This window comes from Acaromyces ingoldii, assembly GCF_003144295.1.
Source record: "Acaromyces ingoldii strain MCA 4198 unplaced genomic scaffold FA10scaffold_2, whole genome shotgun sequence".
NCBI classification, from domain to species: Eukaryota; Fungi; Basidiomycota; class Exobasidiomycetes; order Exobasidiales; family Cryptobasidiaceae; genus Acaromyces; species Acaromyces ingoldii.
The window spans coordinates 52,604-77,445 of NW_020290248.1; the positions used below are offsets into that span (position 1 = coordinate 52,604).

General features: G+C 58.6%; 7 protein-coding genes across 7 annotated transcripts; 4 read left to right on the forward strand and 3 right to left on the reverse strand.

The window, feature by feature from the left end:
- Nucleotides 1-2,731: 2,731 nt before the first annotated feature.
- On the forward strand, nucleotides 2,732-5,397 carry FA10DRAFT_59776 (hypothetical protein). The gene is made up of 2 exons (XM_025525593.1): nucleotides 2,732-5,182; nucleotides 5,250-5,397. The coding sequence occupies exons 1-2, from the start codon at nucleotides 2,861-2,863 to the stop codon at nucleotides 5,316-5,318; spliced, it is 2,391 nt and encodes a 796-aa protein (XP_025378288.1). The 5' UTR covers nucleotides 2,732-2,860; the 3' UTR covers nucleotides 5,319-5,397.
- Nucleotides 5,398-14,435: 9,038 nt separating this feature from the next.
- Nucleotides 14,436-15,967, forward strand: FA10DRAFT_284039 (hypothetical protein; the record flags this gene model as incomplete). The annotated part of the gene is made up of 2 exons (XM_025523887.1): nucleotides 14,436-14,482; nucleotides 14,539-15,967. 2 exons carry the CDS (start codon nucleotides 14,436-14,438, stop codon nucleotides 15,965-15,967), a joined length of 1,476 nt encoding a protein of 491 aa, XP_025378289.1.
- A 366-nt stretch (nucleotides 15,968-16,333) lies between these two features.
- On the reverse strand, nucleotides 16,334-17,265 carry FA10DRAFT_271105 (PhyH-domain-containing protein; the record flags this gene model as incomplete). The annotated part of the gene is made up of 2 exons (XM_025523091.1): nucleotides 16,334-16,948; nucleotides 17,020-17,265. The coding sequence occupies 2 exons, from the start codon at nucleotides 17,263-17,265 to the stop codon at nucleotides 16,334-16,336; spliced, it is 861 nt and encodes a 286-aa protein (XP_025378290.1).
- Nucleotides 17,266-17,614: 349 nt separating this feature from the next.
- On the forward strand, nucleotides 17,615-19,451 carry FA10DRAFT_238494 (MFS general substrate transporter). Its single transcript, XM_025519142.1, has one exon. The coding sequence runs from the start codon at nucleotides 17,810-17,812 to the stop codon at nucleotides 19,271-19,273; it is 1,464 nt and encodes a 487-aa protein (XP_025378291.1). The 5' UTR covers nucleotides 17,615-17,809; the 3' UTR covers nucleotides 19,274-19,451.
- On the reverse strand, nucleotides 19,411-21,584 carry FA10DRAFT_59797 (putative methylmalonate-semialdehyde dehydrogenase mitochondrial precursor). Its single transcript, XM_025525594.1, has 4 exons — nucleotides 20,973-21,584; nucleotides 20,227-20,907; nucleotides 19,851-20,144; nucleotides 19,411-19,792 (listed from the first exon to the last, which is right to left on the reverse strand). The coding sequence occupies exons 1-4, from the start codon at nucleotides 21,455-21,457 to the stop codon at nucleotides 19,549-19,551; spliced, it is 1,704 nt and encodes a 567-aa protein (XP_025378292.1). The 5' UTR covers nucleotides 21,458-21,584; the 3' UTR covers nucleotides 19,411-19,548.
- A 51-nt stretch (nucleotides 21,585-21,635) lies between these two features.
- FA10DRAFT_264982 (P-loop containing nucleoside triphosphate hydrolase protein) lies at nucleotides 21,636-22,825 on the forward strand. The gene has a single exon (XM_025520869.1). It carries the CDS (start codon nucleotides 21,712-21,714, stop codon nucleotides 22,645-22,647), a length of 936 nt encoding a protein of 311 aa, XP_025378293.1. The 5' UTR covers nucleotides 21,636-21,711; the 3' UTR covers nucleotides 22,648-22,825.
- An 86-nt stretch (nucleotides 22,826-22,911) lies between these two features.
- FA10DRAFT_249243 (glutamyl-tRNA synthetase) lies at nucleotides 22,912-24,806 on the reverse strand (the record flags this gene model as incomplete). Its single annotated transcript, XM_025519526.1, has 4 exons — nucleotides 22,912-23,349; nucleotides 23,436-23,648; nucleotides 23,705-24,175; nucleotides 24,243-24,806. 4 exons carry the CDS (start codon nucleotides 24,804-24,806, stop codon nucleotides 22,936-22,938), a joined length of 1,662 nt encoding a protein of 553 aa, XP_025378294.1. The 3' UTR covers nucleotides 22,912-22,935.
- Nucleotides 24,807-24,842: the final 36 nt, after the last annotated feature.

A 24,842-nucleotide genomic window follows, 5' to 3' on the forward strand; every position in this document is an offset into this window, starting at 1 on the left:
CCATCCCAGCCTGGCTCGTCGTCTTCCTCTTTATCGTTTCGAGCCGACCTCTGGTACTCCCTCAAATCACGAAGATTTACAACTGCTTCTCGCTGCGTTGGTACGGTACCGGGCCAACACTTGGGCAAAGGGAATGGGAGGCGTGATTCATTGTAGGCGCCACAATGCCATTAACGTCGTAAGTGCAGTCAACTCTCAAGGTATCTGGCGAGCCAAGAAGATGGCAGTTAATCTCGTCGATCTCTCCTTGCCTGTAAACAATTATACCGTGAGGCTGTTTGTGTCGGCGCAAGAGTTCCATATGATGTACAGCAGCCCCAGCCTTCAACTGCTGAGACAGTCGCTGCAAGATCGGTACAATTCGCCTTGGATCATCGCAGTCGTCAACTGCAACCAAAATGATGAGGAATCTGCCGTAAGAGACCTCCAGCACCCTGGGTGGGTAGCTCGTATCAAAGATTGGGAAGGAGACGAGTCGGTTGTCTTGATTAAAACGCCTCAGGCCATCTCTTCAGGAGATGCGCCGCCCTGGACATACAAGCCCGTGTCTCCCCTAGTGCACCACTACCAATCGCACCCGCCTTTGCGCATTGGTGGTCGCCTGCACACAGAAGGCAGCTTTCCGCCGATCCACCAATGGTCGCAGCCTCGCGGGCGCCCAAAACATCGCCTCGAGAAACTCAAGGGCGTGGCTTCTTCCTCCTCGACACCACCCCCCGGCAGGCCAGATATGCCAACAAGGCGGTACACCTTTTTCGAACACATTTCGAAGGACGCCAGCACCGGCTGTCGTGATCTCGCAGAGCTCGCTAAGGCCACGACTGCCTTCTTGGGTCGATGGCGACACAACATGAAGCCACACATCGTGTGCAGCTCCAAAGATGCCCACACTGTGGCGAACCAGCTGAACGACTTCGGTGTATGGATGGTCCACGCCTCCAATGATGAATTCGTCGAACTCATAAGGCCGCAGCATCCGTTTGCGATCACATACAACTCAATCATCCAGGGTGCAGACCATATGCAGCAGCTGACGAAGCTCCTCCACAGCGGTCCAGTGGAGTGGAACCATGCCACAATTGCGTGCGCTCACGGCTCCCTCTCCGACGAGGAGTACGACCGTCAGATCGGAGAGCTGAAGTCGAGGCTGGAGAAGGGCTTTCGAGAAGTCCAGTACAAAGACGGCTTGTTCAGCATCGCGGGACGGCTTTACCGACTGCCTCCAGAGTGTGTGCTCTCTCCGGCGGGGCATTGTGCGGCACCCATCCCCAGCCAAGGGCCCCAAAAGGCAGGCAAGAGACGCAAAGGCAAAAATGACGCGGCAGAGAGTGTCAGACGTCTCATCAGAGCCCACACCAGCCCAGCAAGCAGCCTCGGGAGCGGGTCCAGGACGCGCGAATCACAGGCAACAGGCTCAGATGTCCGTCTTCTGCCGCAGTCTGCGTTGCCGGATCCCCTCGAGAAGCTGATGGAGGCCGGGTCTTCTTCCAGTCAGGCTCCGTACATGCACGAGGACAAGGAGCAATACTTGCATCTGCTTCAGCCATACACGCCGCCGTACACCTTCTTCTACGGGCACGGTCAAGAACGTCACTTCGACACATCTTCGCAGCTCGTACAGTACGTAAACAGCCATCGGTTGATGAATGCTTACTACGGACAGCATGGACAGCACATTGTATGTTCAGGCTCTGATGCAGAACAGGTAGCCAAAGCTTTGCAGCAGGCAAATGTCTGGCTTGCCCAGGCGGACGGCTACAACCGGGTCAATATCCTCAAGCCTGTGAGACCTTTGATGGTCAGGTACGCGGATGAAAAGAAGAACATGGCTTTCGAGAGCGTCGAAGAGATACAAAAACACATCTCCTCCTTTGGCAACTGGGGAGATTGCGAAGATGTCTACGTCTTAAGCTCTACAACTATCGATCTCGAAGCTGCTGCGAAACAGCTCACAAGCCATCCCTACTATACCGCCAAGCTTGAAAAACTTGCAGGCTTTGGACCCGACGTTGTGCATATCACAAAGATCAATACCACGCCTCCTCCTCCTCAGGTGGAAGGGGTCGGCGAGGCCCCAGTGCAACACTCTCATTCTGACAAGCACAGCTCTACGTTCGCCCCCCGCCTCGATAAGCGCCCCCGCCTCGAGAAGCGCATGGAATCAGGCTCCTCCTTCCGACAAGCTTCACACGCTGACAGGGGCAAGGCACCGGCGCCACGTATGCTTGGAAGGTCCGTCAATTCTGGAAAAGCGCCCTACACCTTCTTCGACAACGGGAAGAAAATTGGATTTAACAAAAGGGACAAGCTCATAGCGTACACGGAAGCATACCGATTGAGTACACATTACTATGGGCAGCCTGGACAGTATATTGAGTGTTTGGGCGAAGGTGCATCCGACGTATCTGAGGCGTTGCGAGAAAGGGGAATCTGGAATGTCCAGCATGTTGGAAACCAAGTCGTTCTTGCCTCACCTGTGAAACCTTTTACGGTCAGGTACGTGAGCTTCAACGGGGGCAGTTGCGAGACAACAGCGATTCTTCCGTTCAAGTCTGTGGAAGAAATCATCAAACACATCGAGTCTGACAACTGGTCTTCTTGGAATGATCTCTACGTCTTCAGCTCCGAAGACACCGATGCTGCAGACTTGGCGAAACGACTCACGTGGAGGCCCTACTATCAGGCCATTGGGGGTGTCCAAGGGCCCCCGCAGCACCCTACAGCGCATGTATACAAGCTCAGCAGCAGTCCACTTCCTCGCCCTCTTGACGGCGGCGGCAGCTCGTCCCCACAGAGCTCGGAGCAGCACTCTGAATACAGCAAGCGCAGCTTGACGTCGGCCTCTCGCCTCGAGAAACGCATGGATTCGGGCTCCTTTCCGGGCTTCTCGCCACGTCGCTCCCCCCGTCTCAGAGACACAGGCAAGCAGCCAGACGAGGGCGGATTTTCTCCAGCGTCTCCCCGCCGCTCCCCCCGATTAAGTCCTAAAGACAAGGGCAAGCAGCCTGATATCTACTGGGACAGCGCGAAATATAGCCCTACCGATACCGAAAAGTACACATTCGTTTGCCCCATCAGAGACCTGACGCTCATTAGTGACGACTTGATTGCCATCATGGTGCAGACTATCGCGTACCGAAAGCACGAGTTCTTCCCCAGCTGGGCTCCGAAAGAGTCTGTGCGAATCTACTGTCCTCAGGAGGACGCAGCACAAGTCAAGGAGAAGATACTAGAAGCAAAGGTCTGGAACGCCAGCGTCAGGGGAAAGAAAGTCGTCAACCTTCTCCAACCGGTACACTCGTTCACGATACACACCGAACAGCTTTGGGGTTCTTATGGGAAGATCGAGCAAGTCATTGACGCACTAGACCAACAGTCAAACATGTGGAAAGAAGCCAGGATCGTGATGACCGGTTCAAAGATCCCGCAGACTGTTGCAGGAACGATCGCACATCGAACGGCTTGGGAGACCTCACTCCGCCTCAACCCCGCAGGAAGAACCAATGATGTAATTGTTCGTAAACGACGCGCACCGGTTCGTACCCAGAGAGTCGCGCAACCCGGTCCGACCACTTTCGCACCGTTGCCAACTATTGAAGGATTCTCATCCCCGTCTGGCGGGGGCTGGGAGGGCTACTTTCCGTCTGGATCCTCCTCCAGGGCTCCCACCGTCTCTTCATCGAGCGGGTGGTGGGGCGAGCAGCAGACTGACCACCCCACTTCAAGTACTCCAAGGACTCCCACAAGTGCGCTGTTGCCTGGCACGCCTCGTCGCAATCCCGAACGCCTAGGACGCCCTGCCCGTCCCCCCGCTCCGTACACTCTGCTAGCCGCAACCGTGCAGGGCAAGGTGATGCAGTACCGTTTTGAAAGCTTCCAAGAGCTCGTCACCGGTCTGGAAAAGTATCGTATCAGTGCCGAGTATTTCGGCCAGCGCGGGCAGGTGATTGTTTGTGTAAAGAAGGATGCGAACACTGTTGCGGAAAGCTTGAAAGAGCTCAAGCACGACGTCTGGAAGATAAAACCTGAAGCCGATGGCAGCAGACTTTTCCTCGAGGGTCCGCAGAAGAAATTTACGGTCAAGCTCAACAACGGAGTGACGTTTGCGGTTGGTTCACAAGACAAGGCGAACAAGTTCCTTAGAGATGATAGTGTGCACGGCTGGGACTACGGCTTCATCTACTGCCATGAGGCAGGAAAAGACTTCGCCCAAGTGGACGCTCTGGTACGAAGAACTTCCAACTATTGGAAGCCTCTTGCCTATTTCATTGGTGATGAAATGGTGTGCGCTGTCCAAAACCTTCATGGACCTGCCTGGGTCGGGAGCGAGTGTCCATACTGGAACGTAGACGGTCTGCCACCCGCAAGCAGAGAGAAGGAGCGCATACGATCTGCTTGTCCTCGGAAGTATCTGGAAAGACACCCTACCTTGTCACTTCCCTACGGAGGAGGACTGTCTCACGGCGGGGGACCGTCCCATGGTGGAGGACCATCGCACGATGAAGGACCATCGCACGGCGGAGGACCATCGCACGGCGGGGGACCATCGCACGGCGGGGGACCGTACTACGGCAGCGGATCGTCCCACGGTGGAGGAGGACCATCACAGGGCGAGGGGCCGTACTACGGCGGCGGAGGACCACCCTACGGTGGTGGAACCTCATTTGGCGGAGGACAGCCGTACGGCGGAGGGGGTCTGCAACGCCGTGGAGCACCTTTCGACGAGATCGGCGAGTTGCCTTCTCCCAGAACGGATGTTGTGGGCGAGGCCTCGGCACGGAGTCCAGTGCAGCACTCCCAACCTAACAAACTCAGCTCGACATCCGCTCCCCGACTGGAGAAGCGCATGGATTTGGAGCTCTCTCTGGGGTCTTCGCGCCGCTCTCCTCACTTCAGAGAAAGGGGCAAGCAGCCGGCGCCTTCCTCCGACGATCCAGATTCCAGGCCCCCGACCGCTTATACATTCACATGCCCCATCACAGATCTGAATTTGCAAAGCGAGGACTTGGATGACATCATAGCGCGAACAACCGCATACCGAAACCACAAAGACTTTCCCGGCTTGCTTGAGGCCGGGCGCGTCCGAGTCGACTGTCCTCAGGGCGACGCCGAAATAGTCAGGGACCGAATAAGAGGTGAAATGGTGTGGAACGCCGCCATGTTTGAAAGGAAAATCACTGTCGTAAGCCTCGGCAGGCCCATAATACCTTACACGATACGCTCAGAGCATTGGGATGCTTCTTTTCCAGGGATCGACAAGGTCATTGAAGCGCTCCGCAGATACCCATTCCAGTGGCAAGAAGTCAGAGTCATCATGACGGGCGATACTCAACCGGAGAATACTGCAGCTTACATCCGTAAGAGAACGGGCTGGACGACGGAACTCAAATTGAACACTTTGAGCAAGAGACATGATGTCCTTGTTAAGAAACAGCTCGCACCGGTTTTTGCTCAAGCAGACGAAGATCCGGGCCCGACCTCTACAGAGACTTTGCCAGACATTGACAGTCCGTACGCTCTACACACCACAACCCTGCAGGGCGAGGCGATGCGGTACCCATATTTTACTGTTAAAGCGCTCGTCCAAGGTGTGAAGGATTATCGTACCAGTAAGGAGTACTTCGGCCAGCCAGGGCTATCAGTCGTCTGTGCAAAGTGCGATGCATCGAAGGTCATGAAAAGTTTAGGCAAACTCAAGGTCTGGTTTGTAACAGAAGAAGCTGGCAGCTGCGAGAGCATGGTCTCCATCAGCTTGCAACCCCGCCGAAAATACACAATCAAGCTAAACACTGGAATATCGTTCGAATTTTCAGGGCTGAACGATGCGAGCAAGATCCTGAAAGAGGACATTCCAAGCGACTGGGACTATGGCTTCATTTTTAATCATGAAGAACTCGTCAGGGCTCAACGGGTACAAGGTCTGCTAGCGAAGATAGGCAAGATTTGGAAACCCCTTTCCCACTTCATTGGGACTGAAGAGGTGTGCGCTATCAAGAATTACAGAGGACCTGGCTGGGACGCGGGACGTAGGCCACACTGGGCAACATTCGGCCCGCAGACGTCAAGCACAGAGCGAGTCCTGGACCTGTTGGCTTGCCCCGGTGAATACAAGGATGAGGTGCTCTCCTACAGCGAGGGGCCATTCCACGACGGAGGACCATCCCACGGCGGGGGACCGTCCCAGGGTGGAGGACCATCCCACGGAGGAGGACCTTCCTACGGCGGAGGACCATTCCACGGCGAGGGGGCGTACTACGGCGGCGGATCGTCCCACGGCGGCGGAGGACCACCCTACGGTGGCGGATCCTCATTTGGCGGAGGACAGCCGTACGGCGGAGGGAGTCTGCAACGCCGTGAAGCACCTGTCGTCAAGATCGGCGAGACACCTTCTCCCAGAACGCAAGATGTTGGCGAGGCCTTGGAAAGGAGTCCAGTGCAGCACCCGCAGCTTGAGAAACGCAGCTCGCTGTCCGCCCCACCCCTCGAGAAGCGCATGGAGTTTGGGTCCTTTCCGGGATTCTCTCCGCATCGCTCCACCCAGTTGAGAGAAACGGGCAAGCAGCCAGCACAATCCTCCGACGACCCAGGCCCCAGTCCCGCTGCCACCCCTAGAGACTACGTATTCATTTGCTACTTGGGAGATCTGAATCTGAGAAGTAGCAACTTGGAGGAAATCATAACGCAAACAACCGCATACCGACAACACGAAAACTTCCCCGGCTTGGTTCGGCGTGGGTTTGTCCGCGTCGAGTGTCCTCAGGGCGATGCAAAAGAAGTCATGGACAGGATAAACGAGAAAGGGGTCTGGAAAGCCACCAAGCCGAGCAAATATAAAGTCAGCCTTTACGAAACCGAGGAGCCTTTCACGATACGCTCGAAACATTTGAATGCTTCTTTCAAGACCATCGAAAAGGTCGTTGCTGCGCTCGACAAAGAGCCAAGACTGTGGCAAGAGGCCAAGATCATGATAACGAGTGACGCGAGCGCGGAGGGTGTTGCAAGGAAGATCGAAAGATCTCTGGGTTTGGCGGTCTCCAGAAAGGTCAACAATTTGAAAACCAAAGAGGATGTCCACGTCGAGAATCGACCCGCGCCGGATCCTGCTCAAGAAGACAAACATCCGGGTCCGACTACCGCCAGAGCTTTGCCAGAAACTCGGCACTTGTCATCTGCGCCTGGCGGCTGGCGCCAGCACTACCAGTCTGGCTTCCCTTCCCAGGTTCATACCAACTCTCGACCAAGCGGCTGGGGCGAGCAGCTGACTAGTAAAAATTCAAGAACTCTCACAAGTGGCACGTCCTCTTTCAAGCGACGCAAACCCGAACACCTAGCTCTTCCTGCCCTTTCTGGTCGGGCCGTTCTGCACACCACGACTCTGCAGGGCCACGTGATGCGGTCCTCATATTCTACAATGGAAGAGCTTGCCAAAGGTTTGCAAATTTATCGCAGCAGTGCGGAGTACTTTGGCCAGTCCGGACAATTCATCGTCTGTGGGGAGCGCGATGCACGGCATGTCGTTTTGGCATTGAATCTGCAGGCGCTCTGGTCCGTGCGCAGTATATCTGACAGCCGCGATAACATGGTCTCCGTGTTCTTGGAACCCCGCCAAAAATACACAATCAAGCTTAACACTGGAGCGTCGTTTGTGTCTGCGGCACAGGATGATTCGGCTACAATCCTCAGAGAGCAAAGTGGGAACGACTGGGACTATGGCTTCATTTTCTACCATGAAGGCCCCCTGAGGGTTGAGCGAGTGAAAGGTCTGCGGAAGAGGATACCCAAGACCTGGACAACTCTTGCCCACTCCATTGGCGGTGAAGAGGTGTGCGCGGTCAAGAACTCGCAAGGACCTAGCTGGAAAGCGGGACTCAAGCCGCACTGGAAAAGACCTGGCCCGCAGACGTCAAGCACTGAGCAATTCCTGAACCTATTAGCTTGCCCCCGGGTATACGTGGAGGAAATGCTCCCCTATGGCGGAGGACAATCCCATGGCGGAGGACCATCCCAAGGTGGAGAAACGTACTATAGTGTTGGACCGTCCCGCGGGGTAGGACCGTACTATCGCGGAAAATCGTACTACGGCGGAGGAACACACTACGGCGGCGGAGGATCTTCCTACGGTGGGGGACCGTCGCAAGGCGGAGGACAACCGTACGGCGGAGGAAACCTGCACCGCCGTGAAGGGTCCGTCTTCAAAACGGGCGAGACGCCCCCTCGAACGGAAAGTGTTGGTGAGGTCTTCGAAAGGAGTTCAGTGCAGCACTCCCAACTTGACAAGCGTAGCTCGCTGTCCGCCCCGCCCCTCGAGAAGCGCATGGATTTGGAACTCTCTCTGGGGTCTTCACGAGAAAAGCGCAAGCAGCCCGCACCTTCCTCCGACGACCCAGGTTCCGGTCCCTCTGCCGCTTACAGATTCACATGCCCCATCACAGATCTGAATTTGCAAAGCGAGGACTTGGATGCCATCATAGCGCGAACAACCGCATACCGAAACCACAAAGATTTCCCCGGCTTGCTTGAGGCCGGGCGCGTCCGAGTCGACTGTCCTCAGGGCGACGCAATACAAGTCAGGGACACGATAAGAGAGAAAGGGGTGTGGTCCGGCGCCGTTCCAGGAACGTGGTTCGTCAATCTTAACGAACCCATCGAGCCCTTCACGGTACGCTCTGAACATTTTGATGGCTCTTTTGAAACCATAGATGCGGTCATTGCCGCGCTCCGCGAAGGAAGAGACAAGTGGGAAAAAGTCAAAATCGCGATAGCGAAGAAGGATATCGAGCCAACAACAGTCGAAAGGAGGATCAAAAATAGAACGTTTTGGAAGGTCAACTTGGAGCTCAACGCAATAGCCACAAAGTTTGATCTGAATGTTGAGAAACACGCACCGGATCCTGCTCAAGAAGACGAACATCTGGAATATACTGCTATCGAGAACATGCCAGAATTTGGCAGTCCGTACGTTCTGCACGCCAGAACCGTGCTGGGCAAGATGAAGTGGTACCCATATTTAACTATCGAAGCGCTTGTCGAAGGGATGCGAAACTACCGTACCAGTGAGGAATATTACGGCCAGCGCGGACAGTTCATCTTCTGTGCAGAGCGCGATGCACCGACCGTCGTCAAGGCATTGGACAAATTCAAAGTCTGGGTCGTGAAAAGTAAGCCTCGGCGCGACAATGGCATAGTGGCCATCCTGGCGCCCCGCCTAAAATACACGATCAAGCTCAACGATGGAGGAACGTTCGCGGCTGGGATGCAGGATGACACGAGAACAATCCTCGCTCAGAAAGCTGGGAAGGACTGGGACTATGGCTTTATATTCTCCCATGAAGTGGCAGAGAGGGACACCCGGGTGAGAGGTCTGCTCCGGAGGACAGCCAAAGAGTGGGCACCTCTTGTTCACTCTATTCAAGGAGAAGTGGTGTGCGCTGTCAAGAATTGGAAAGGACCAAGCTGGAAAGCGGGAAGTACGCCGCACTGGACAATACCCGTCCCGCAGACGTCCAGCCCCGAGCAAAACCTGGACCTCGAGCAAACCCGGGACTTACTAGCTTGCCCTAGGGAATACGTGGAGGAGAGAACCGCCTGTGGCGGGGGTCCATCTCACGGCGGAGGATCGTATTACGGCGGTGGATCATCCCACGATGGAGGACCATCTCACGGCGAGGAACCGCACTACTGCGGAGGAGGATCGTCCGATGGCGGTTGGGGCCTGAATCGCCGTGGAGTGTCTGTCGTCAAGACCGGCGGGACGCCTCCTCGAAAGGAAGTCGTTGGCGGGGCCTTGGAAAGGAGTCCAGTGCAGCACTCGCAGCTTGAGAAACGCAGCTCGCTGACCGTCCCTCGCCTTCAGAAGCGCATGGAATCGGGGTCCTCACCGCGTCGCCACCCCGTTTCGGGAGACAAGGGCAAGCAACCAGAAGAGGACAAGCGGCGAGACAAGGACAAGCGGCAAGGCAAAGGCAAACGCAGGGGCATTTCTATTTCCGGAGAAGCACTCTACCAGTTTGCCTGTCCCATTGACGATTTTTGTTTGACTAGTGATGATTTGACCGCAATTGTCCAGCAAACAACAGCGTATCGGCGAAGCCCACTCTTCCCAGGCTACGCCGGGGGCATAGCTTTCGTTTTGTGTCGGGAAGGCTATGCTGAGCAGGTCAGAGCAGCGATTGAAGATGCGGGAATCTGGACAGCCGCCGTAAGGGCTGTCAACAAAGTCAGTCTCGGTATGCCCACAGCGAAATTTACAGCAAAATTTGGCGAAAGTTCGTATCCCCTTGAAAGCGTGGAAGAAGTCCAGGAGACCCTCGCTGGGCACATCAAAGACTGGCAAACAGCCACCGTTCTGTTCTCATCGTACAAGCGTATCGAAGACGTCGTGGCTTCGCTTAATCGGTTTCCTACACTTTGGACCGCCGAAGCCGTGCCCAACGATACTACCAACCGCAGCAACGTCCTGGTTACAAGGACTTGGACTCGCGACCCGGAACATGAAGAATATCAAGGCGACCAGCCGACGTTGGACTCCCATAGTCGCTTTGGAAAGAGGTACAAATTTCATTGTCCAGATGCAAATTTTGCATTGGAAAGTAATAATTTGGACCTTATTGTCGCGCAAACATCATCATACCGGCGTAGTTTGGCTTACCAAGGCTTTGTCGGGAAGGCACTATATATCAAGTGTCCAAAGGGGCACGCCGATATGGTAAGAACAGCAATAGAAGGCAAGAAGCTCTGGCATGTAGGCATACAAGGTAATGTTCGCGTCAACATCCGTAGGCCTCTGCAGCCGTTCACGTTGAGGTTTGGGGATCACAGCATATTATGTGGCGATTTGAAGGATGTAAATAATGCTCTTAGCGACCACTTTGCAGAGTGGCATACAGCCATCGTGATCAACGACACCAGGAGACCCGCGGATAACATCGCATCTTCGCTCACCTCCGTTGCGCAAGGCTGGTATGCCATCACGAAATACAACCCTGAGTCCCGCCGCGAGGAGATTGAAGCAATCAAAAGTCAGCCCATAGTTCAAGCACACAGCGGTGAGCACCTGGATCCGACCGCTGCCGAGTCTTCGCAACCTCCTCAACACCAAAGTGGTTTTGATTACTCCCATCACCAAGGAAGGTACGAGTATCAGCAACATCATCAACAAGAAGGTTACGAGTACCAGCCGTATCCCCACACACAAGGCGGGTGGTACGAACGTCAGCATTCTTCACAACAGGGAGAGTATCAATCTTCTCCGGGCGGCTGGGAAGCTTTCAATCCACCTAGTCCCTTGCCCTCGACCACAAACAATTCGACATCCTCCGATGATAATGGAGAAGGCTGGAGCCCACATCAGACCGGCCTTTCAACTCCAAGAATGGATGTGCCTACTACTTCTTCGTCCGGTAAATCCGGCCGATCCAATCCTTTTCGCGAAGGACGTCCTCGCGGAGCCATTCGCTACACTCTACACACCAAGACTATTTCAGGAAATCCAAGGATCTACAAGTACGACAGCTTGGGTCGCCTCATCAATGGTCTCGGAGAGTACCGGATTAGAGAAGAGTACTTCGGCCAACACGGGCTCTACATTGAGTGTCCATTAGATTACTCTGAAACTTTACTTAACAAGTTGGAAGGCAAGGTCGACTGGAACGTACAGATTGCTGGACGCGACCGCATCGCTGTCATCGAGCCGACGATACCATTCACCATCAAGCTCAACAGTGGTATGTCGATCGTGGCATCCGAGATAGATCGGATTCCAGCGCTTATTGCGGCGGAGCACGAACCTTGGGAGTACGGCTTCATCTTCTACCACAAGGGAGATGTGGCGGACAGGGACATTACTCTTTGGAGCTTACTAGGCTCCTTAGAAGAATCGCAGTGGCGTCCCATCTTTCACGTGCTAGGTGAAGTAGCAACGGTAGTAGCTCTAAAGAACACCGCTAGCCCTGTCTGGGCTCAAGGAGAATGGCCATATTGGCAGCCAGCAAGAGAAGAGGGAAATCAGTCGAAAGAGAAACTACTGGCATGCCCTCATGAATTCATGCAGCAATCGTCCCACGGCGGGATGGAACGCATGGTGGAGGGACTCTCTCCGCGTCGTTCTCCTCGATTTCAGCAGCTGGACGAGGGCAGGCAGCTAGACAAGGGCAAGCAGCCGGCATTTTCCTTCCACGATCCCGTTCCCGCACAAGTAAGCTATAAGTTTTTTTGTCCCATCCGAGCTTTCAACTTGCAAAGTGAAGATCTGGGCTACATCATAGCCCGAATAAGGGCCTATCGGGAGCACGAAAAGTTTCCAGGCTTGACCGATAAGGCACCTTACATAGCGTGCTCGGCGCCCAACGCCGAATACGTCAGAGAAGAAGTGGAACGGTCGGGCGTGTGGATTGCCAGCACCGCAGGAGAAAGGCGCGTCAATCTTGCATCGCCGTCGAAACCCTTCACCCTAAAATTACATAGCGAAGTTTCGCCCGTACAAGAATTCTACGAGACCTTGGAGGGTGTAGTTGCAGCACTCATTAGAGACTCACATAGATGGAGCATCGCCATCATCTTGTTGCCACCCCAGATAGATTCTGCAGAGGCTGCAGACCACCTTGAACAACAATCTTCTTTCTGGAGTGTATCGACCAAGCACAACAAAAGGTCCAAAGGCGACGACATTGTAGTCACGAACTTGCAAGTCCCTGATCCGGTACATGGAGAAGACCCACATCTGATCGCTACCGATCCCTCCTTGATTTCGACCGCTATCAACCCCATCCAGCCATTCTACCATCCAGATTGGGCATCCTCGCCCGGCGGCTGGGGCACTGTCTTTGGGCTTGACCCATCGCACCAGGATCCTGCGGCTTTGACGTCCGTGGCTTGGGGCATGTCTCCACAAGCTGGTCAGAGCACAAGTACCCCTTCCACTCCGGGCTCTCGTCGTAATCCTCACCGCCAAGTTCGTCAAGGCCCGCCAAGTATCCACGCCTTCTACAATCCGTTGCCAAATGGCGAAATCGAGCAGACCCGATATCGAGACTTGAATCACCTCGGGCAGATCCTTAAAGATTACCGGCACAGTTCACGGTACTACGGCCAGAAGGGGCAATACATTACCTGTCCCGAGGGCATGGCCTCCGCCTATTTCTTGAGCATAGGCAGCAATGCGGAATGGCACTTGGACATGGCGGGAGACAGTCGCATCGCAATCATCGAACCCAAGCAGGCGTACACGCTCCACTTAAATGATGCACAGTCTCTTGCGTCGAATTCCCTTGAACAAGTAAGAGGGTTCCTCATGAACACTGCAGGAGACAGTTGGGATTATGGGTTCATTTACTGCCACAACAAAAAAATTATGGGAAGATTCCTCGAGCGTGCTCATAAGAGCTTCCCTCCGAGATTGGCTCCTGCGCTTCATCACACTGGTGAGGAGCACGTATTGGCACTACGAAATGCGGGAGGTCCAAGTTGGTCTAGGGGGGAGACACCAGTCTGGCACGGATTTGCACCGCCAGGTAGCCAATGCCCTCTTTTTTACCTCTCACCACAGCCCGGGGAAGGGCCCTCGGGGGGTCAAACTCACGATGGAGATCCCTCTCACCAGGGAGCCGGTAGCCGAGGATCTCGCGGGTCCCGTACTGGGAGACGTGTTCGTGGGCGTGGAGGGGGTACGTCGGACGACTAGAGGGTCGCGAAACAGGGACAAGTCGTCCGTTGTAGAGGTCCCTTTGGCTCTTTTCTGTTAGAACAAGACTACTCAGTGCTTCCAATGCCATGCTGATCGAGCTCTGTTTCTTGCCTGACGAGCCACTCCGCCAAATGAGGACGCTATAAGCGTGAACTTTACCTTCTTTTCAGCGCGCCTCTTCACCGTCCGTTTGCCCGGGAGCGAGTTTGCGGCAGAGTTGTGTCATTTGCTCGCGCCGGTAAGCTCAGAGTCTGCGCTTATTGCCTGCCCAGCCCGCCGCCTGACGTCACCGCAGAACCAGGGGCGCGGCAATGTGAAAAGCGAGCTGGGACAGAGTACCCTCGGCGAAAGAGGCGACCACTGTACAGTACACATATCAGAAGCTGAAATGTTGCTTCCTTACGCACCCCTCTGGCGAGAGGTCAGTGTGACAGGAGACGGGGACTCGCGTATGACGCCAATGCCTGCGCAAAGAAAGCGCTAGAGCGGCGCGTACTGCAGCAGGCGCTTGGCTTGGAGGATCGTTGGGCGGGGGCGACAGGTCTGCCCCGACGCCCCCTGAACGCTTTGATCTCTGCTGTGACCGAGGCTGACCGAAGCGAGGAGCAGTTGCTCTGCTGGTGAGAGCCGAGCAGCCTTTCAGCCTGTGGGTGAAGCGCTGTATGTCTTCAGATCAGATCCTCCCTGTTCTACACTGCTACCACCATCACTACATCAACGCTTTCGATCACTACTGTCTCGCCATCCCGCTCTCATGCTCTTCGTTGCACTCTTGCGCCTGGCATTCGTCGCCATTGTGGGGTAAGTGGGGCTTTCCAGAAAAGGTGCATCAGAGTGCTCAGTCTCGGTGCTTGCAGCTGCATGGACCCCGGCGCCGGCCCTTCGTCCCAGGAAGAGTGGCTCATACTGAGCGGCGAAGGCTGCAAGACCAAAATTTATTCAGACCTTGAAGACGCCGCGCGCCAGGTCGTTTTCCGCTGCGACTACATGTCGTGCAGCCAGCAGAAGATCTTTGGGTTTCTGGGCGACACGGCGAAGCAGCTTTTTCGAAACGAAGTCGAGAACATGCTGAACTCCGATGGGGAATCGTATCGAGCACAGAACGAGCACGAGCACGAGCACGAGCACACTTGGGAAAATTTCGACTGGGACGATGGCCCCAGCCGAGGCTTCGGACTCGTCCTCAGGTGCTGTGTGAAAGCGCACAGCAGAGCCTCGATGGCACCCAGCACCAGCACAGGAGTCGGCGAGCCACTGTACGCCATCACAATCGGACAAAATACGCTTTTGGGTCTCGCCTTTGACGACCTGCTTGCACATGCTTTGAGCGTATTGGACACCAACCAAATTGCCGAAATCGAGTGTCCAAAGAACGATGCTGGAGCAGTGTCCGAAGCGTTTTCCAATAAAAGGCTCTGGCGCTTCGAACTGAGGGGCGACTCCGCCCTGCACATCATGTCCAGTGGCCCGAGCTATAAGATCTTGGTGACAGGTGGAAGTTACAAGCCGCTTGAGTCTTGGCAGGATCTGCTGGAAGCGATCGACGAAAGCGTCCAAGAGCATGGGTTGGCCATTAAGCTACACGTCATCTGCCTGCGAGGAGATAATGCAAGAGTGACCGCCTACTTCATCAACAATGGCTGGCACGTAAGGCCAATCATTAACAAACAAAAGACGCAGGCCCTCACCCTCTCCATACCAAACCCGCACGAGGATCAGCAGCTAGTCAAGAGGCGGGACCCAGATTACAACTGCAAGGCCGAAAACGGCGAGCCACCGCTCAGAACCTCTAAGATGCCCGAAGTCTTGGTCTGGACCCTTAAGCTATACGAATTCGACGTGATGGAAGGCAACGTGGATTGCCATAAGGGAAACGCAAACACTTTGGCTGAACGAATACAGGATCAGGGATTATGGAACACCAAAGAAGTGAACGATTACGAGATCCATCTCAAAAGACAGCAAAAATTGCCCCATTACCTCGTCTCAAGCGGCACAAAGATGTTGCATCAGGGCAGCTGTTACGATGATGTCGTAGACTTCTTGGAAGGGAGGATCCACGAAGCCGTCGGACTTCTACATCTCTACGTCTTTTGTCCCCCTGGACAGCAGGAGACGCTGCGATCGGCGATCCAGAAAGCCGTGGAGCAGAGTCGCCTCAAAATCACTATCGAAGTAATGGGCGCTGCATCGCGCTCCAGACACGACCACGAAGCAGGCACCAGCCAATCAATCGAGCAAGACGAGCCAATCGACAAGGACTGGCTTCGACTGGGCCCGCCCTAATGTCAGAAAACGGCATTGGTCTGCGATGCTCGCTTCGGTCGCTGCACAACGCTCAACTCTAGATTTTTCAAAAGCTTGCCCGTCCGACGATGTAGCAGTAGATGATCACGAGAGGGTCTTTTGACGTGTATCCACTTCTTTCTCGCCTTCGAATCAGACTCTTCTGAAACTGAAACTGAGATGGATTGGACCGCGCAGACTCTGGCAATGCGCAGGTCAAGAGGCAGTTGCGCCTTGGCTTATTGATCCCACGGACCCCCGGCGAGTATGGCCACTCTCTTTGTCTCCTCGCGCTCCACTCTCTTCGTCCCCCGCCTCTCTTCCTGGCCTCGCGCCTGTCTCTGAGCAGACATCTCCGCAGCTCGTCTATCTCACCCGTGCTGTCTGCTGCAGCCGACTGTGCTGGGCCGCGCCCGCCATGGGGCTGCCGAAGCCGTAGGTGAGACTGCCCTCGGCATAGTCGACGCCGGGCTTTCTCTCAAACGTCGCCGGCCACTTTTGGCGTCTCTCGCTGTAGTATGCGTCGTGGTTGTCGCCGTCGGAGCGGGCATTGTACGTCGCATAGATGGCCGCCCTGGGCCGTGTCGAGGCATTGGGCCCCGAGCGGTGGGCGAGGAAGCTGCCAAAGATGAGGACGTCGCCCGGCTGCAGCGGCACGGCGAGCCAGCGCTGCGATGCCTCCCACGCCGCGTCGATGCAGTTGTTGGCGTCGAGCGGCACGGCCTGCAGATGGCTGCCCCCGACGACCTCGAGACACCCGTTTTCCAGCGTCGCCTCGTCGACGGCCATGTTGATGGTGAGGTGCTTCAGCGCGCCATTCTCCAGCTTGTAGGCGGGCGCGTCCGTGTGGGCATCAAAGCCGCCGGCCTGGGGCTCCTTGTAGTTGATCTTTTCTTTGAACAGCACCATGTCCTCGCCCTGGAGCTGGGCCAGGACACTGGTGAGCCGCGCGCCGCGAAAGAGCGACTGGAAGCCGTCGTGCTTTTGGGGGGGCCCTGGCAGTCAGCCTTTGTGCATCTCGCGAGGGGTGCGTCTCGAGAGAGCACACTCACATAATTGGCAAAATTCTCGGTCCGGCAGAGGCCCACGGTGCCGTCGGCTTTGGTCTCCTCGTAGGGCATCCACTTGCCGGGCACATTGGGCCAGCGCTGCACCTCGTCGGACCATGCCTTGATGGCCGCCTTGGAGTCGGCGTCGAGGAGGTCCGTGACGAGGAGGAAGCCCCGCTTGGCAAACGAGTCGCGCTGCTCGTCGCTGAGCGTGTACCGTTCGTCGAGAAACGTCGCAGTCGCAGCCATGTCTGCTCGATGGGGGCCGCTGTGTGATGCTTGCGTCGCCGGTGAACCCTCGTTAAATACGCGACCGTGCGAGAAAGCCACCGGACGGAAGGCCGAGCGGGGAGACTAGCCTGCGGCGCCGTGAAGCCCGCTCGATGGAGGCCCGATTCAAGGCAACCAGGCACAGGAAGCGACCGATAAGAGCCACTGCAACTAGTTTCAGCCAGGCAGGCAAAAGGGCAGTGGATTCTCGTCCGGCGAAAGAGCAGCCAAGTCCCTCGTCGGCAGAGGCGCCGGGGCCAACGGAGGGAAGTGCGCCCGGTTTCGAATCGCGCTACTACTACAGTTTGATTTCGTACAAGCAGGCCATGGAGACGATGCCCACGTTCCCTCCATTGCGTCGCGAGAAGAAGAAGAAGATGGAGATGCTCCGGCAGCGAAGCCCGTCGTTGAAGCGCAAGCATGCTTGGCTGCTCGTCGACGTGAAGGGAAGCTCGGGAAAAAGCTTAAGAAGAAGGCGCAAAACGACGACGATGGCCCCAGAAACGCCCAGGAACGCAGGGAAATGTCGGCCATCACCGTGTTCTGGAGCGGCATCGCGCTCCTCTCCGACGGCTACAATGCCCAGGCACTGTCGTCGGTCAACGTCATCCTGAGCAAGCAGTTCCCCCAAGACTTCACCTCCGTCTACCGCACGCGCCTGTCGACAGCGTATTATGTAGGGACGTGCCTGGGCGCCCTCTTCTTTGGCGGCTTCATCGACCGCCTCTCGAGAAAGGCCGGTGCCGTCACGTCGACGCTCCTCATGGTTCTTGGTGTGATTCTCTGCACGGCCGCCAACGGCACGTCGCCCCAGGGCCTCTTCTGGATGCTCATCGTCGCCCGGGGTGTCACGGGCGTCGGCGCTGGGGGAGAGTACCCGATCAGCACGACGATGGCGACCGAGTCGAGCGACGAGACGTCGCGGCTGCGGCGCATGCGCGGCCTCCTCGTCGGCCTCGTCGGCTGCACTGCCATTGACGCTGGCTTTGTCGTTGCCGGCATCACCCCGCTCATCGTCCTGGCCGCCTACGGCTACACGTCGACGACGCCGGTCAGCGAGACGCACGGCCTCAATGGCGTTTGGCGCATCGTCTTTGGCCTGGGCATCGTCGTGCCCCTCTCCATCCTCTATCTGCGCCTCAAGCTGGTGACGAGCACCGCCTTTGCGCGCCACGGCTCGCCCCAGCACCTCTCCAGCCCGCGCTTCTGGCTCGTCGTCGTGCGCACCTACTGGCGGCGCATCGTGGGCACATGCCTCTGCTGGGCCCTCTACGACGCCGTGTCGTACCCCTTTGGCCTCTTTACCTCGACGATCATCGACCAGCTCTCGGGCGGCCAGTCGACGCTGATCCGGTCCATCGGCTATGGCACCGTCATTAACCTGTTTTATATTCCCGGCTGCCTCGTGGGTTCCTTTGCCATGGACCGCCTGGGCCGCCGCAACACCCAGGCCACCTTTTTCCTCGTCCAGGCCGTCGTCGCCTTTGTCCTCGGCGGCGCCCTGGGCCCCATTTCGTCGATTTTCCCCCTCTTTGTCGTCCTCTACGGCCTCGTCCTGGCCCTGGGCGAGGCCGGCCCGGGCGTGGCGACGATTCTGATCAGCGCAGAGTCGTACCCGACGATGATCCGCGGCCAGATGGTCGGCCTCTCGGCTGCGTTTGGCAAGGCGGGCGCCGCCGTGGGCACGGTGGCCTTTGGCGCGATCCAGGACCGCCTGGGCGAGGGCAACGCGGGCACCCAGGGCGTCTTTCTCTGCGGCGCGGCCTTTTCCGTCGTCGGTGGCCTCCTGACGCTGGCCTGCATCCCCGTCATGACGGACAAGCTGCAGGACGAGGACGAGCGGTTCGAGGCGATCCTGGCCGCCAACGGCATCACCCTCGACCTGCCCCACCTGGCGCCGACGGCTGCGATGGCGACGGACCTGGCCGCGACGCGGAGCATCGACAAGGACGAAAAGGATGCGGCAGCCTTTGTGACGCTGTCCTGAGGGGGCACATCTGAGGGGGCCCTTCTTGTATTGTACTGAACCGCTCTGTGCTGTACATGTGCGCGACCAGAATCACACTTGTCTTGCCATTCTGGATGATATCCAGTGGAGCCAGGGCTTGGAGACAGCCGCATACAGACAGACAACCACTGCAGAAGTGGACCATATCACATGTGGGAACATTGCTAGATGAGAGGACTTCACGTGTGCGAACAGGCGGCGGTACAGAACACAATGTGGAAAGGAGACGGGTTCAGATTGCAAGGCGTGCTACACTAGCTCATCGTGGGCATGTTGACGCTGGCCCGGCTGCTCGTCGCATCGGCGCTGCGCCACAGGCTGGTGACAGTCTTGTTGTGGGTGTAGAAGTTGAGGGCGTGCTTGCCGTAGAAGCCATGGTCGCCGAGGACGGAGCCCTTGTTGCCGCTCCAGGCAAACATGGGCAGCGGCACAGGCACGGGCACATTGACGCCGATCTGGCCCACGTTGACGTCCTTTTCAAACTTGCGCGCCGTGGCTCTGTATTGGACACAGCGTGAGCAACGGCAAAAGCTGAAGAAACTAAAGAGACACTCACCCGCTGCGCGTAAAGATGGCACTGCCGTTGCCGTACTTGTTGCTGTTGATGATCTCCGTCGCCTCCTCGAGCGAGTCGGCATTGACGACGACGAGGGTAGGGCCAAAGATTTCCTGGTCGTAGGCCTGCATGCCCGGCCGGGCCTCGACGATCGAGGGCCCGACAAAGTTGCCCGCGGGGTACTCGTCGCTCTGGAAGTGGCGGCCGTCGAGGAGGATGCGGCCGCCCTCGGCCTCGACGGAGCCAGTGAGGGCGATGACGCGTTCGCGCGCCGCGGGTGAGATGAGCGGGCCGCTGAGAAATTAACAATATCAAACATGGTTGAGATGAGCCACGGTTGAGAGATGGATTTGCTAGGGCGAGGACGTCAACTCACAGATCAGCCTCGGGGTCGAAGCCACTGGTGACCCTGAGCTGCTTGGCGCGTGCAACGAGCTCGGCGATCCACTCGCGCGCCTCGCCGACGGCGACGACGACGCTGAGGGCCATGCAGCGCTGGCCGGCCGCACCAAAGGCAGCGCCCGCAATCGCGTTGAGCGCGTGCTCCTTGTTGGCGTCGGGCATCAGCACGGCGTGGTTCTTGGCGCCCAGGTTGGCCTGGACCCGCTTGCCGTTGGCGGTGCCGCGGTGGAAGATGTGGGCGCCGGCGCGGTCCGAGCCGACAAAGGAGATGGCGCGGATGCGCGCATCGTCGCAGATGGAATTAACAATGTCGACGGTGCCATTGACGACGTTGACGACGCCCTTGGGCATGCCCGCACGCTCGCACAGCTCGGCAATGATCATCGACGCGCCCGGGTCACGCTCCGAGGGCTTGAGCACGAGCGTGTTGCCCGTCACCGTGGCCATGGGGATCGACCAGAGCGGGATCATGGCGGGGAAGTTGAAGGGGCAGATGGCAGCGGTGACGCCGAGGGGCTCCTTGCGCACGTACGAGTCCATGTCCTTGGCCACCTCGAGGCGCTCCTCGAGGAGCGTCGAGGTGATGCCGCAGGCCGTCTCGACGACCTGGAGGCCGCGGAGCACGTCGCCCTTTGCGTCTGCGAATGTCTTGCCTCTGCGTGCTCGCTCGTGTCAGCTGCAGTCACAGAAAGAAACAAGCACGGTACGACGCCCACTCACTGCTCCAGGGTGATGCTGTTGGCAATGTCGTCCATGTGGTCGCGCAGCAGGGCCTGGAGCTTGAGCATGACGGCCTGGCGGCCCAGCAGGCTCGTCTCGCGCCAGCCGGGAAAGGCACGCGCAGCACTGGCCACGGCCTCGTCGAACTCGGCCGGCGTCGTCTCGGGCACACGGGTGAGCACCGTCTGGGTGGCCGGGTCGTGGACATCGACCCAGGCCTTGGTTGCGCTGTCGACGAAGCGGCCCTCGACGTAGTTCTTGGTGGTGCCGCCCGACGTCGAGGTGCCGCGCCACTTTGCCTCGACGTCCTGGGCGCGCGGCGTGGCCAGGGGGCCCAGTCCCGATGCCGGCGACTTTGACGAGGCGGCTGCGGCCGAAGCAGCGGCCGGCTGGGCCAGCCGGGCGACGGACGCCGTGTGGAAGGACTGCCCCACCAGCTTCGGGGCACGGCCCGCCACCAGAGAGATACGCCGCATCGAGTGCATCGTCGATTGTCTTGGTGGGTATGTGTGTATCAGAAGAAAGAAAGCAAGAAAAAGGGCCGATAGCCGACCACACTGTGGAGTGCGACCCTTCTTCTCCAGATTGATTGATAGAGTGGAGACGAAATGGGCCACGCGGCGCGGGGTCCTCGGCCTCGGGCGCGTGCGCGCGCACGGATCGCCTCTTGCGTGGAGTAGGCTACCGGTAAGCCATCGCAGTAGTGAGTGAGTGCAAGAAAGGAATTCTCAAGCGCCTGATGGAGGCAGGCGAGGACATGTCCGCCTACAAGGCCCGCCTCGTCGCCTCGCACATCGAGTCGCTGCTGGCGGCGCGTGCCGCAGGGTATAGCGCGGTGCGGCGTGGCGAGAGCACTGGCGGGAAGAGCACTGGCGGGAAGAGCACTGGGCGACCGCTGTTCGTGGGCATGCAGGGCCCCCAGGGCAGCGGCAAGACGACGACGACGGCTGCCGTCCAGCAGCGGCTCGCATCGCGGGGCAGGACATCGGCTGTCTTCAGCCTCGACGACCTGTATCTGCGCCATGCCGACCTCGTGGCCGTGGCCAAGGCGCACCCGGCCAATGCCCTGCTCCAGGGCCGTGGACAGCCGGGCACCCACGACGTCGAGCTGGGCACGTCTCTGCTCCGGTCCCTCGCGCGCATCAACGACCAGGCTGACGGCAATGGCAGCGAAGGGGCCAGCAAGGGCGACGGCAGCAGCGTGGTGCACCTGCCCTGCTTCGACAAGTCGCTCCACGCGGGCCAGGGCGACCGGGCGCCGAGCACGACATCGGTGCGCGCGCCCCTCGACGTCGTCATCGTCGAGGGCTGGTGCATGGGCTTCGTCGCCCGCGACCCCGCCGAGCTGAGCCGCCACTATCGCCAGCTACTCTCGACCAGCTCAGCCTCAGCCTCATCGTCGTCGCCGTCGTCGTCGTCGGCGCCGTCATTGCCATCGCAGTCGTCATCGCCATCGTACACGGCCAGACACCCGCTCGAGTCGCTCCTCGAGATCAACGAGCGGCTGCGGGGCTATGCCGAGGCGTGGTACGGCGACATCGACGCCTTTGTCCAGCTCCGGCCCGTGCGCCTCGATGACGTCTTTGCGTGGCGCCTCGAGGCGGAGCGCGCGATGCGGGCCCAGGGCAAGGGCGCCATGTCCGACGACGAGGTGCACGACTTTGTCGCAAGGTGAGTGAGCTCCTCTTTGCTCGATGTTGACGTGGTGCTTAGAGGCTGATTCGACGACGAGCACAGGTACATGCCCGGCTATGAGCTGTTTGGCGACGGCCTCGACGGGCCCGACATGCCGTGGGCAGGCAGCGGCCTCGCCATCGAGATCAATGCCGCGCGCGACGTCGTCTCGGTGCGCCACTTCTGACTGATGCCATGGCTTGAATACAAAAATGATGCATTGATACATTGCTTGTACACGGGCACTAAGTAGTATTTGATTACACGAGGAGATTCTATAGCCTTCCTTTCAGGGCTGGAGCGCAGCCAGGCATGCGTCGATGCGTGCGGCCGAGGCGTGCCTGCCCAGCACGGAGATGGCCTCGACGACTGTCGGGCCGGGGTGGCCGCCCATGAGGGCGAGGCGGAGGGGCCGCATGAGCCTCGCCTTGCCCTTCTGCTTTCTTTTTTTCTTCTTGTCTGTGCCACTCTCCTCACTTCCCTCTTGCTGAAGAGCGTCTGCCACCTGCTTCAGCGAGGCCTCGATGGCATCCCGAGACTCGTCGCCTTGCCGCAGCGCCTCGACGCAGCGGGAAAGCACAAGGACGACCTCGTCGCGTCCGAGGGCGTCGACGACGGCGCGTGCCTCGGCCGAGGTCCAGTCGGGCGCCTCGAGAAACACGGCCGCGGCGTCGACGAGCGCGGCGAGGCTGTCTGCCCGGGGCTGCAATCGCATTGGAGATGAGTTCAGTGGTCACGTGAGCATACAGAGAGCAGACCCACCGCGAGGATGTCGGCCATGAGGCCGACGCTGGCGTCGTCGAGCGCCACGCCCGCGCTGGGATTGCCTGCGCTCGACGCCGCAGCAGGCCAGCGCTGGGCCAGCATGGCGCGGAGCCGCTCGAGGGTGTGCTGCCTCGCGGGCGCGTGGGCCAGCTTGGCGGCGAGGTGCTGGCGGTTGAGGAAGTCGAGCTTGCCCATGTTGGGTGCCGCGCGCGAGTGGGTGATGCGGTCGAGGGAGAACTGGTGTTGGTGGTATTAGCAGTCTTGGCCTTAGAGCGAGGATGAGACACACTCACACCGTCGATCATGTCGGCCATGGAAAAGACTTCGCTGCCATCGCCCTCGCCGTCGCGATCGCCGCCATTGCCATCGCCCAGGCCGTGCCAGTTGAAGCCCATGAGGCCGACAAAGTTGACCAGCGCCTCGGGCTCGATGCCGCGGGCACGGTAGGACTCGACGTGGACATCGGCATGGCGCTTCGACAGCTTGCTCCCGTCGGGGTTGACGAGCAGCGGCAGGTGGGCAAAGCGCGGCGGCGCCCACTCCAGCGCCTCGTACAGGGCCAGGTGGAGCGGGAGCGAGGGCAGCCACTCCTCGCCGCGCAGCACGTGCGTGACGCCCATCTCGGCATCGTCGACGACGTTGGCGAGGTGGTAGGTGGGCCAGCCGTCGCTCTTGACGAGGACCGGGTCGTCGAGCAGCTCGTCGTAGGGAAAGGCCACGTCGCCGTAGACGAGGTCGCGGGCCCGTGTCTCGCGCTTGGGCCGCTGTGGTGACGATATCGGTCAGCAAAGCAAGTCAGAGTGACTGAGTGAGCGAGCAAGCAGCAGTTACCCCCTTACTCACCACCAGGCGCACCACGTGCTCGTGGCCCGCATCGATGAGCCGGCGTGCCTCGGCCTCGTCGGGCGGCAGGTAGCGCTCGCTGGCCACACGGGCACGCCGCGTGGCGACATCGTCGGGCACGGCCTTTGGTGGCCGAAAGTCGCGGTAGGCCCGGCCGGCGTCGAGGAGCCGCTGGGCGTGGGCGCGGTAGGTCGCCAGCCGGGCCGACTGCACGTAGCTGCCCGCCTGTCGACCCGCAGCGGGGCGATCGGGCCCCTCGTCGTAGTCGAGCCCGGCCCAGCGAAGGACGTCCTGCATGGCCTCGACGGCGCCGGGCACGAGCCGGGACTGGTCGGTGTCCTCGATGCGGAGGATCCAGCGGCCGCCGAAGCGGCGCGCAAAGAGGTGGTTGAAGAGCGCCGTGCGCAGGCCGCCCAGGTGCAGCTGGCCCGTCGGCGAGGGTGCGAAGCGGAGCACCGGTGTCGCCGCCGACGTCGATGTCCAGCGACACGACCAGCAGCAGCCCCGTCGCGGCACGGGCAGCCCGCGCCGCCAAGTCACCCCCACCAGCATGGTCTGTGTCTTTCTTCCTCTTCGTCGCGCTTTTTC

What these genes read in the sequence shown, in the direction of transcription:
- FA10DRAFT_264982 (XM_025520869.1), top strand. Translation starts at nt 21,712, where the DNA reads ATGGAGGCAGGCGAGGACATGTCCGCCTACAAGGCCCGCCTCGTCGCC.
- FA10DRAFT_238494 (XM_025519142.1), top strand. Translation starts at nt 17,810, where the DNA reads ATGTCGGCCATCACCGTGTTCTGGAGCGGCATCGCGCTCCTCTCCGAC.
- FA10DRAFT_59776 (XM_025525593.1), top strand. Translation starts at nt 2,861, where the DNA reads ATGGATTCGGGCTCCTTTCCGGGCTTCTCGCCACGTCGCTCCCCCCGT. An exon ending in TTGAAAGGAAAATCACTGTC is followed by an intron (nt 5,183 to 5,249) that starts GTAAGCCTCGGC and finishes CTTCTTTTCCAG; the next exon opens with GGATCGACAAGGTCATTGAA.
- FA10DRAFT_59797 (XM_025525594.1), bottom strand. Translation starts at nt 21,457, where the DNA reads ATGCACTCGATGCGGCGTATCTCTCTGGTGGCGGGCCGTGCCCCGAAG. An exon ending in AACAGCATCACCCTGGAGCA is followed by an intron (nt 20,908 to 20,972) that starts GTGAGTGGGCGT and finishes GCGAGCACGCAG; the next exon opens with AGGCAAGACATTCGCAGACG. An exon ending in GCCATCTTTACGCGCAGCGG is followed by an intron (nt 19,793 to 19,850) that starts GTGAGTGTCTCT and finishes TGTCCAATACAG; the next exon opens with AGCCACGGCGCGCAAGTTTG.